A 13038-nucleotide genomic window follows, 5' to 3' on the forward strand; every position below is an offset into this window, starting at 1 on the left:
CTTCCTTTCAGGTAGTTGTAGGGAGCAATAGTTATTGTTCCTGCAAGCTTTTCTCATGTACCTAAAATATTAATGCATTTACTAATATATTTCGCAGAACAGAGATTTAATGGGGATAAACTGGTTCAACAGAACACAGAATTTTCTTAAGCACTTACCATACTTAATATGAACAAGTAATATTTGTTTATTTGTTAAAGTTTTTATTCTTGCCTATACATTTCCACATTTCTTTTTATCTTGGACGTGCAGGTTCCAAACGAGATGACAACATACATTCTGATGTGATTTCTAGCAGAGATCAAGTGAAGTTTTGGAAATCTCAGGAGAATTATTTTCCTAACCCATATTTCTGTCTTGATTCTTTTGTTTCTGCATGCATGTAAAAACTTCAATATTTTTAAAAGAAATGCAGGCATCCTCCAATTCCAGCTGAATATCCGTATCAACAAACCAAATTCATGTTTTTCTAACTGTTATGAAAAACAGTGCTCAGGTATCTCTATTTTGGATTTTATGGAAGAAAAAAAAAAAGATCTGAAGCACAGCTTCAGTAGCACAGCTACTGGAGACAGTGTCTATTCAGATGTAAAAGGAAAATAAAAGTTTATTTGGATCTGTGCTATAACAAAGCATTTCAGATTCTGATACTATTAAACCATAAAATGTTACTCAAATTAATCTAATTAAAAAAAATAAGAAATCTGTAGAAGAAGAGAAAAAAATAAGCAGCAATTTGTCTCATTTAAAAGGATGTATTTCAAGCTATTATCTATCACATTACTATTACTAAATATGCTTAAATATTCTTCATCACACTCACCTCTTTTTGACGGTACTTAATTGCCAGTTTCAATCTTGCAAGATCATTGCCACTTTGTTCTTCTATCAAGCTATTATCATCTCTGTAATTAAGAATAATTTCCAATTCCCTGGAACTCCGTGTCTGATCCAGAAGATCTTTTGCAAATTGCTTGCACTGCCGCGACAGTTCCTCATATTCTGACTTAAATTCATTTTCAACTTTACTCAGTTCCTGCAATTCCCAGCTCAGCTGAAAAGCAGTAAGGAAAGGATCCTCACTGGACAAAGCAATCAAGGATGGGCTTGCCAGAGCCTTGTAGATGTTGAGTCTGGATCGAGAATGCCGAAGGCTGTCCACATCTGAACTTGATACGCATTCAACGCAGTTACAGCGGACCTCATGTGGCCTGGGCACAGAGACACCTTTTTGCACAAGGAGCTTTATGATTTCATAATTGTTGGTGTGGGCAGCCAGAATAATGGGTGTGATATCTGGTGTAAATTCTGAAAATTGTTTGTCCAGAAGTATTGGTGGCACCTATAAAAAAGGCAAAAACCATTACAGGCCTCTAAATAGAAAAAGAACTACAGAAAATTATACTATGAATAGTTTACCAGCTTGTACCCTCTCTCATGTATCTCTGCTTCCAACTGGAGGTGAAAGAAACAGTTTAAATATAACAATTCAATTAACCAAGATAGCCTCTTTTCAGTTCATAAATTGCAATAAACAGGGTATGATTTTTCATAAAACCTTTTCGTAGGTAAACAGTCCATAGGCAGCAATTCATTAGAGCAAATGATTAGATACACAAGGAAGAGTTAGACACAAATGTTCCTGTCAAGTCTCTTAAGTCCCAGCTGTGAGCAAGATGTAAACACTTTCTGGTCTCTCCCTTGTTAATTTCAATTTTGTAAAGGAAAGAGATTCATGGAGGCATAATTATGATACTCTGAAGGAAGCAGTTAACAGGGGCAGGAAAGCTGGAGTTACAAAATATAAATGGCAAGTAAATGAGAAAGAAAAGATACATTTCCTGAAGGAGAAGGTTAGAAACATGGCGTGCAGAGAAGCAAAGATACCTGTTGCAAAGAATTTACTATCTTAAGGTTCATTTCTACATTTGCATGCATAAACATACTATTTTTGTAGTAAAATGGGACAGTTGGTAACATAGGATTCCCAAAGAAGAAACATTACTGCATTTTTAATTTTCTGCTATATTATGTATTTTATCAGAAGATTGTAAGATGTTTCATTTTATGCTGTTTTCTATACTTTACAATATCTGACTCTTAATGCTTTTCATATATCAAGACATCTTATTAGATTCATATAATGAAGCCAGGCAAGTGTGATTAGCCAATGGTAATTAAAAATAAAAATAAAAAAAATATTGGCAGCATTGCTTATGGAATACCTTTGGTTCTTAGTTCAGCAACCTAGTGCAAACTCAATCTGCATCAGGGGGAAGGTGACCAATATTAATCTAAGTTCACGATCATGTATCTGGATATGTAGATTTGTCTGATGTATGTATCAGTCAGCATATAATCATGTTTCTTCCATCTGTTTTCCTTCCATATCATTATATTATATGATCTACAGCATTTCTCTTTTATTACTCAATTTTAACTTCAGGACTTATTTTCTTTTTTGGTCTATTCACTACTGAGTCATATAGTTGAGGAAGAAAACTGACAAACACAACACATCTACTCCATTTCTGGATTTTCCAAGCTGAAAGTCAGAACAACGTTCAAAGTACAGAATACACAAAATCCACTTGCTAGCATTATCCAGAAGTTGAAGTGCTTCCCTTGTGCATCTCTGGTCACTACTGATACATGTAAGACCTTATAGGGCAATTCTACAACACAGACTGGCAATGAGAGAAAGGACAAGTCTTCTTGCCCTTGATAGATTTGCAGTGCTGCTAGGAAATAGTATTTTTATTAGTATATCAGCACAACAAGCAGAACAGCACATGGAGAGCTACTATTCACAGTACTACTATCTGATTTTGTAGCTGTCTTGGAAGCAGATGCACAATGTGACTTTTGTCATGCTACAAGAAGTCAGCGAGGTACTTCGAGTGACAATGCTTATTTAGGAGGAGGAAAGGGGAAAATATCCAGCTAAAAGTTAGCTGAAGCGTAGTGAAGTATATGGCCACTGGAGGGAGGAAAAAATATTTGAAAATAGTCTTATGACAGCAGTATTAGCTCATTGCCAAGTGGAAAAACTACAAACATCCAAGAGAAGCTAATAAGAAACAGGTAAAGCATGTGAGGACAGTATTAGAATTAGTTGAGATGAACTACATTTTGAGTCTTGGGAGGGAAAGAAGTGGTGCAAAAAATGAAATGCACAGAATCAGGCAGAAATGCAAGAGAAAAGAAAACTAGAATGAAATTAAACTGAAAACAAATAGTATTCTGTGGATCTAAATCCAGAATTAAAATCATGGCTTTGATTTTAATTAAGATCATGGCTTTATTTTTTTTTTTTTTCCTTCCCCCTCTTTCTAATGAACACACTGTGTATATTTTGTACCTTTTTTAGCTGTTCTGCATGTTAAACAACTTATGTTTGTTCAATGGGACTGCATCTACGTATAAGAACTGCTATGCGTGTGGGCTGTAAAACAAGGACCTCAAGCAGTAATCAGCTGAATCAGAATTACTTTGAGAGGTGGCCATTTATTCAAGTAAAATGGGGTAGAAAGTCAAAAGCATAGATCCAGCCTTCAGGAGTATAATCATACATCCCTAGGGAAAAAAATCTCTTCCCATCCATAGTGTATTGATGACCAGATCTGAGACAGTACATGAATTCAACAGGCAGAAACACCTTCTCCCTTCCCACGCTTTCAAACATACTTAACTGTGAAGCACTGAGTAAAGCTGGCACAGATGTTGTTTCAGGGCTGCAGGGTGTCTTGAGATAGCCCACCCACCCTCACGACCACATACAGAAGGAGCAGCCAGCTTCACAGTCCTCCCACATGTCTTATGGGGGATGTTTACAGCAGGCAGTTGTGAACCCAGCAGTTCCTGAGCAAGTCCTTTTCTGCTTTCATGTTCCATATTCTGAAGTGCAAATGAAAAGTAACATCTTTGCATAGTGTGTGTATAGAATCATAGAATGGCTTAGGTTGGAAAGAAGCTTAAAGATTTCAACCCCCTGCCATAGGCAGGGACACCACCCACTAGATCAGATTGCCCAGGACCTCATCCACCCTGGTCTTTAACACCTCCAGAGATAAAACATCCACAGCTTCTCTGGACAACGTGTTCCAGGGCCTCACCATGCTCTTAGTGAAGAATTTCCTCCTAACTTCTAATATAAATCTCCCCTCTTTTAGTTTAAAACTATTCCATGTTCTGTCATCATGTGACTGAGCAAAAAGTTGCTCTCTATCTTTGTTATAAACCCCCTTTAAGCATTGAAAAGCTGCAATAAGGTCATCCTGGAGCCTTCTCTTCTCCAGGATGAACATCCCCAGATTTCTCAGTCTTTCTTCATAGGTGAATAAAGTTGATCAGCCCTCTGATCATCTTTGTAGCCCTCCTCTGGACCGTTCTAATATATGCACATCATTTTTGTGCTGGAGACCCCAGACCTGGACTCCAAGTAAGGCCTTACAAGGGCAGTGTAGAGCAGGAGAATCACCTCCTTCAAACTGCTGGCCACTCCGTTGTTGATGCAGCCCTGGGATGCAGTTGGCCTTCTGAACTGCAAACGTGCATTACCAGCTCATATCAAGCTTTTTGTCCACTAGAACCCCCAAGTCTTTCTCTGCAGGGCTGCTCTCAATTAGTGCTTCTCCTAGTCTGTACTCATGTCTGGGATTGCCCTGACCGAGGTGAAGCACCTTGCACTTGGACGTGTTTAACCTCATTAGGTTCATATGGGCCCAGTTCTTGAACTAGTCCATGTCCTTTTGGATGACATCCCTTCCTTCTGTTGTGTCAGCTGCACCACTCAGCTTGGTGTCATCTGCAAACTTGCTGAGGGTGCGCTTGGTCCTACTGTCTATGTCACTGATAAAGTTCTTAAAAATTACCACTCCCAGGACAGACCTCTGAGGGACACCACTTGTCACCGGCCTCCACCTGGACTTGACCGGCACTCTCTGGGTGCAACCTTCAAGCCAATTCCTTATCCACTGAATGGTTCACCCATCAAATACATCTATCTCCAATCCATCTCTCTCATCCAGACCAGGATGTCATGTGGGACTTTGTCAAAGACCTTACAGAAGTCCAGGTAGATGACATCAGTCACTCTTCCCATATATGTGTTCAAATATTACTCAGGAAGTAAATAACCTGGTTGAGAATATACTAGAGTTACGTAAGGCTGGAGAGGACATTCAGATACAAGAACAAGCAGAAGGTCTCTACACTATTCCTGGTGTCAGCTATGGTCAGGACAAGAGCACAACCTCAGCATGTGACTTTTCAGAGAACTCTCTGTGTGTCCACATTGTTCTGTCAGGTCTCTCCCAGTGCTGGAAACCCACAGTTATCTGGCACCTCCAGACTAGCTACTGCATGGAGCACCTTGGGCACTGGATTGTTTCATTATGCCTGTCCAGTTTGGTCTGGGACTTGAAATACATCTGTGTTCTCATTTGTCTGTGGTGTCCGTGAGCAAAATGAGACAATTCCAATCCCCAAACCTCATTGGTTATTTCAATCATAGATTTGTCTTGTCTGTTACATATTATATGGGGGGAAAAAAAAAAAAAAAGAAAAAAAAAGGAGCACACTCATGCACACACAAACTTGTTCTGTTCTCTAAATTGCAACCGTAATCAACATTTTTATGCTAAGACAATGGCAGTAGAGGCTCAAAGTCTGCATTAGTAGAAGCAAGCTTTGGGCTATCATTTGGCTGAACAAACACTACTGAGAGGAATATGTTGTGCTTTGACAGCATCTGCCACAACTAGTGAGATTCCCCTCTTGGCCCTGGGGTCTGAGTACCACAGCACAGAGGTGAGAGCTGGAAGGGCAGAAAGCTTAAGGATACAAAGACATAGCTCCAAATCTCGCTGACTGCTCAGGGTATTCCTGTGTCACTTAGGATGTTATTATGTTTGAATTGTCTGGCAGTACTAAACTAATATTCGTTTCCAGCCATTCCAGACTGAAGGCTATCGTAACATGTCATTAACCTCAATCTTCTCTGAAATGTTAACAGAGACAAAGCTCCAAACAACACAGCATTACAATGACTGACTTGTATGTGGGGTCCTTTAATTCAAAAGCTGCTTTTTTTTTTTTTTTTTTTTTTTTTTTTTTTTTTTTTTTTTTTCCCTCATAGTTTATCTAAATCATTCATGTTAAAGGAACTCAGCTGATGCACACATTCTGGAATTCATAACATCACAATTTACCCAAATATAGTAGTGTGCATTAAATCATTTCAGCCTTAACTTACAGAAACATTTAAGCTTAAAGGGCAAACCTTAAGACTGCAATTTTAATTACATCATGAGTTTAACCCCTGATCCTTCACATCCTATTTTAAGATTTCCGACTCACTTAAACCAAAGATATAAAGAAAGCCAAAGCAATAAGGTCAAATTATTCCCTTATCTGCAGCATAATGAAGTACTTATCTTTTGAAGTTTTGAGTGCTCTCAAGACACTCAGGATATTTCTGTATTTAACTGTTGATCTTGTACTTGCTCTGAAATCACCAGACTTATGAAGAATTTTACTTTCAAACTACTGAAAACAATTCTTCTTAAGTAAGCCAAAACAAATAATCAGCACTCACAGATATTAGCCACCCAATTTTAATCTTTGACAAAGCAGTCACAGAAAACATATGAATATTCCTTAAATCCTGGGAGGATGGAAAGCTACTGGGTTTTACAGTCACTGACTGTGACTGTAACTCCCCAAGGCTTAGGAGTTGTGTGAATATATGATACACTTTGCAGTTAATATATCAAGTGTGAGGCTGCCTAAACTTAGAAAGGTCAAATTATTTTTGCCTTCTTACATTTTTTTTTTGTTTTGTTTTTTTGTTTTTTTTTTTTTTTTCCTACTTCAACATTATTTATATGGCTGAGCAAAGCAGTTTGAGGATTGCATGCTTGTATGATTATCTGTATGGGGATGAGTAGGAAAAAAAACAGAAAAGAAGAAAGCATAGTTCAAAGCCTGTACTTTTCATTGCTCAAGGACATGAGCTTTTTGTTGCATTCTTTTCCCCTGTGCTTGCTGTAAGTGGGAATGAGTCAGTCTGACTTAGATATCTAAGAATTTTTTAGGTACCAAGTGGAACAACCCTCTTAAATATGTGTTTAAGTTCCTTGTATGGTCTATGTGAAGAAAACTCCCTTTGCTATGACAGAAAGAGTCCAAATTAATGCCAGTCAGGTCTGAGACATTTTCTGTTCCTAACAATATGATGTCAAGGTAGAAAGACCAATTGCTCTGTTATGATCTGTTAGATATTCAGGAAATAGTCACTTTGGAAAGAGGAACTGAAACCCCAGGTCTGTACAAACCATATCTAGGTTTCTCGTAGCCCTCATTCCTGCAGTATTCTAATAGAAAGACTGAAAAATTAAATGCCCATTTACTTAGTTTTTAAGTGCAAGAGCTCAGAATTTATGTAAAGCAATCTATTTCCTTGGATAGCTCAGTTCCCGTTTAATTTTCAAGTCTTGCCTTGTTTATTTATTTACAGTTATTTTGCCTGTTTGTAAAAGGGAAGCAAATCCTGCAATGACTGCAAGTAGTTAGATGAATGAATTAGTGAGCTATGTCAATCATGACAGCATGAATGAAGGAATCATGGAAAAAAAGGAGGAAAAAATAAAGCAAAGGAAATACGTATATATATGACAAATAACAAAATGAATGCATATGTGTTCTGATGAAGTACCACAATATATTAGGAAATTAATATTATAAAGGTGTGTTATCAAGCTCATCAGTTATTTCATAACTCTTGTTCTGTAGCTGTTAATCAACTGAACTCCTTGAAAATGCTGAACTCTGAATTTCAGTACAGCCCATGGTATACAAGATATCTCTATGCATATACAGTCAGCCTCTATGTTTTTGAAATCTTCCCTTCTTTGATTCCATATTACTATAATATCAGCTGAAACACGTTATGATCATAGAAGTTATTCCATGAAGAAAAAATGAAAAAACATCACTCTAATTCTATTCTTTCCAAATGTACCAAGCTGCTGCTGATAAACTGCTATATATATAATTTGAATAACTTGAAGATATAATTTCAAGACAACTTGAATTCAGTTGTCACACCACTGAAAGCGGCTGGATTTAATCTATCCTGAAAGCTCTGCTGAAACTATCCTCACAAGTCTGCAAAAACTGCAGGGAGGCAGTAGTGGCCAAGATGTGGTTGAAGGTCCTACTCCCCATTCCAGGGTATTCACTGTGCCTTGCACAGCTGGAATGTTGCCTGGTTACTGAGCACCACTGGCAGACAAGTGAAAGGAAGTCATCAAACTGAGCTAAGGAAAAGCATAATTTCAGAGCAGTGTGTGTTATACATGCCATATAACAGCCATCTGGCATATTTTCTTGCTTTCCATAGGCAGCTTCCCTGGCTTCTCTGAAAAGGATTCAACTTGTTAATTGCCCTTGGACTCATTTCATTTCCTAAACTATTTGGGGATGTAAGTACCACATGTTTTATGTGCCACTGAAATATTTTTCTTTCTTTTACAAAATTCTGTCTTTATACTTTTATATATATATATATATATATATATATATATAGACAGACATATTCACAAAACCTCACCCTTGCTCAAAGGCACTGTAAGTTAACTAACAACAGTCTGGGGCCGGGGTGGGGGGGGGGGGATGGGGGAGGAGGATAGCTAGATAGCTAGATGTAAATGTACAGCAACACATGAATGAGTATTGAAATTTTTTAGAGATATTATAACTTCTACAGAATGCACACTTTGAATACTAATTAAACAGCTGAAATGCTCCCTATGTAAATTTAGCACATAAGGTTTCGTTTCAATTTGTGTCCTTTAACATTTTCACACTCAGTTCAGCTCAGTGCTGTTAAGGTGTTTAATGCTCATCTTTCGCTTTTCTCTGTATTCAAACCACAAGCAAGAATGATAATAAAAATGGAGCAGTACATATGTGAGGTTAAGGGATTCTTATATTTTGAATCTGAAAGAAATGTTGGTTGTTAAATAATGTATGTTTAAAATATTAAGATACTGATTCTTATATAAAGTATATGACGACCTCAAATTAACATTCAAAATGCTAGACTCATAAAACCATAAAATAATCCATTTGGATTAAATCATGGACTGGTTCACAGCAAAATGGAAGGAGTGACTAGCTGAAATTCTAACTATAAGTCCAGCTTTTGTGGTGCAATGATTTTTTTGTGTTGCAGCTTTGAGATGGACATATTTTTTGTTAGATTTTAAATGTTGCTGTGAACAGAAAAAATTACTTATTCAGGAGGAAAAACAGTAAATTTGATTTAAGACAATAGCAGCTGGACAATTCATATGGATGTCAGAACTCAGGTTTTGTTCGCAATTCTGCTATTAACTCCAGGTTGCCTAGGAAGAGCGTCTCTTTCTCCTTCTTTTCCCAGCTGTATCCACTTTTTTTTTTTTTTTTTTTGACACAGGATATAAATGCAGTTATGAATTCATGTCAAGAAGATTTAGCAAAAAATAATTATTAAAATATAAGATTTCTGTGTGGAATTTTCTGAACAAAAATTCTGGACTTTTTTTAATTATTATTATTATTATATATATATACTAATAATATTATTATTTTCTTGGCCACAAGGGCACATTTCTGGCTCTTGTTTAACTTGTTGCCCACCACAACCCCAGGACATTCTCCACAGAGCTACTTTCCAGCAGGTCAGCTCTCAACCTTTGCTGGTTCATGGAGTTATCCCTCCCCAAGTGCAGAGCCCTGCACTTGCCTTTGTTGAATTTCAAGAAGTTCCTCTCTTCTCATCTCTCCAGCTTGTTGACATTCTTCTGAATGGCAGCACAGTACTTTGGGGTATCAGCCACTTCTCCCAGTTTTGTATCATCAGCAAACTTGCTGAGGAGGCATTCTATCCTTTCATCCAAGTCATTAACGAATAAATTAAGCGATATTGGACCCAGTATTGAACCATGCTGGGCACTGCTTGCTAAAGGTCTTCAACTAGACTCTGTGTCACTGATCACAACCCTCTGAGACCTGCCATTCAGCCAATTATCAATCCACCTCACTGTCCACTCACCCAGCCCACACTTCTGAGTTTGCCTATGAGGATATCATGGGAGACATTTCAAAAGCCTTGCTGAAGTCCAGGTAGACAACATCAACTGCTCTCCCCTCATGTATCCAGCCAGCCATTCCCCTACAGAAGGCAATCAAGTTGTTTAAGCATGATTGCCCTTTGGTGAATCCATGCTGACCACTCCTGATCACCTTGACTTCCATATGCTTACAGAAGTCCTCCAGAATGACCATCACCTTGCCAGGGACTGAGGTGAAGCTGACTGGCCTGTAGTTCCCTGGGTCCTCCTTCCTGCCCTTTTTGAAGACTGGGGTGACATTAGCTTTCTTCTAGTCCTCAGTTATCACTCTTGATTTCCGTGAAATTTCAAATATGATTGACAGTGGCCTAGCAATGATGTCCACCAACTCCCTCAAAACTCATGGATATATCCCAGCAGAATCCATGGACTTGTGGACATCACATTTGCCTAAATGATCCTCCTCAATCAAGGAAAGAATTGCTTTCTCCAGACTTTCTCTTTGGTCTCAGGGGTTTGGGATTCCTGAGGGCTGGTCTTGGCAGTGAAGTCTGAAGCATTCAGTATCTCTGCTTTCACTCTGTTCTCTGTCACCAGTTTTCTGGTAGGCCAACATATTCCCTATTTTTTCTTTTGTTATTGATGTATTTGAAGAAGCCCTTCTTGTTGTCCTTGACTTCCCTAGCCAGATTTAATTCCAAATTGACCTTACTTGTCACATTTCTGCATGCTCTGACAACATCCTTATATTCACCACAAGTGGCTTGTTTCTGCTTCCACATCTTGTACATCTCCTGCTTATGTTTGAGTTTTGTCAGGAGTTCCTTGTTGCAGGTCTTTTGCACACTCTGCTCTATTTCTTGCTCATAGGAATGCACCTCTTGAGCCCGGTGTAAGTAATCCTTGAATATTAACAATCTATCTTGTATTCCTTCTAGGGCCTGATCCCATGGGATTCTTCCAAATTTATCCCTGAAAAGGGCAAAGTTAACTCTCCTGAAGTCCACGATTGCAATATTACTGCACTGCTTCCTCCTTGCAGGTCCTGAAATACAGGATCTCATTGTCACTGCAGCCAAGGCTGCCCCCAAACTTGACATCTCCATCCAGTCCTTCCTTGTTTGTTAGTACAAGGTCCATCAGAATGTCTTTCCTCATTGGCTCCTCCATCACGTGTGTCAGAAAGTTATCAGTGCTTTCCAGGAACCTCCAGTATTGTTTGTGCCTTATTGTTGATCCTGCAGCAGATGTCAGGGTGGTTGAAATCCCCCATGAGAGCCAGGGCCTGTGATCTCGAGGCTGCTTTTAGCTGTCTGTAAAAGGCCTCATCTACTTCCTCCTCCTGATCAGGTGGCCTGTAGCAAATACCCACAATAGTGTCCCCATCGTTAGTCTGTCCTTTAACCCTTACCTATAAGCTCTTGACTTGCTCAACAACCACCTGGAGGCAATGCTCCAAAAATTCTAGATGTTCTTTCACCCAAATGGCAACTTCAGCAAGAAACACCTAACTTTAGATAGCTCAAGTTGGTTAATACTCCCCTTAGCCTGGGGATCAACAGAATTTATTTAACAATCTATGTTATGAATTAGCTTAAAATGTGTTGGCTGAGCTATCCCATGCTAATACTAACCTGCAACTGACCATAATGCATGCCTCACAACCTGTAACAGTAGGATACAAGTTGGATATTTTTCAAAAGAACTGGGTTTATAATTCTATCCTCTTTTCCAGAATTTGAAAGAAGATATTAACAGTTTATGCTAAATATTTTATCTTTAGGATTTTTTTTTTTCTGTCTCCTTTTAGTATGGCAGGGAGCTGCCAGTTTTGGTTCTCCTGAAAGCCTTTCTCAGTGTACAACATAACGTCCATAAATCTGTCCAGAGATCAGGCATATATATCTTTACTTGCCGATAATATGCATTCCTGTTCACAAGGGTTAACTACCCCACACACTCACCCCACACCCAGTTAGTTAGAATACTATGTGATATCACATCCATTTATTTTGCTGGAAATTTGCTTTCAGCTTAGCTGGGACATGACAAGGAACAGGGATGTTGCCACAGCCAATACTAAATCCATGTCATATTAAGGTGTCCTCAGTGCTTATCTTGTCATATATATAGGAATTTTTCAGTTAAATTTACAAGTCTGAGTTATTTTAATTCTATTTTATCCAAGCGTGAGCTGGGTTTTCAAAACCTTAATTTTTTCCCTTATCAGTTACACTTAAAATACCATAAGATTTTTTTTTAGTGATTTATCATGCTCATGCTATTACAGCCAAATCAGTTTCTGTGCCTCAATAATCACAACATGGACTGATGACTTCCTTTTACTGTGCCAGCCATATTGCATGAAAGGTATTGATATATTTAAAATAAATAAATAAACAAATACAATAACATTTAGTAACTCACTGAAAATAACATCAATTTTTTAAATAAGGATGATTTGCATCATCCCGTGATGGTCTGCAGCAGTGGGTGGATATGTTGCACTTTTTCCAGGTAACTTTTCTGATATTTAATTTGTTTTGCCTATGTGCAGATTAAGCCTATAATGACCCATTTTATAAAATGTGGATACAAGGAATATTTTATTTATTTGCTATACCTCCTGTTTTTTCTTTTAAACACCCTTTTTGCTTCAGACTTCCTTATGGGGTATATTTCCTAATTTTATGAAGCTTCTTACTTCCTCCTGCACATTCTTTACCACTTCTCAGTATAACAAAGGACAAATTGACATTACTTGTATTCTGTACCCTGTTTGATGTAACTGAGTGTGATATTGACTTTTTCACACCAACATGGTATAGTCTAGCCATTTTCTATTTGTCTTGTTTTGATTGTCCAAGCAAAATTGTTGCCTTAAACATATTCCATTTCAATTTATACTTGATTGTATCTG

General features: G+C 38.1%; 1 protein-coding gene across 1 annotated transcript in view; it reads right to left on the bottom strand.

Annotated features, from left to right (window-relative positions):
* The window catches only part of TRPC4 (transient receptor potential cation channel subfamily C member 4), a 163464-nt gene that overhangs the window by 69183 nt on the left and 81243 nt on the right, over positions 1-13038 (bottom strand). Inside the window, exon 3 of the mRNA XM_084537900.1 lies at positions 824-1342. Coding sequence (XP_084394026.1) covers positions 824-1342 — 519 coding nt within the window. The remainder of the gene's footprint in view (positions 1-823; positions 1343-13038) is intronic.

The sequence above is a fragment of the Aythya ferina genome (genome assembly GCF_964211825.1).
Source record: "Aythya ferina genome assembly, chromosome: 1".
Taxonomy (NCBI): domain Eukaryota; kingdom Metazoa; phylum Chordata; class Aves; order Anseriformes; family Anatidae; genus Aythya; species Aythya ferina.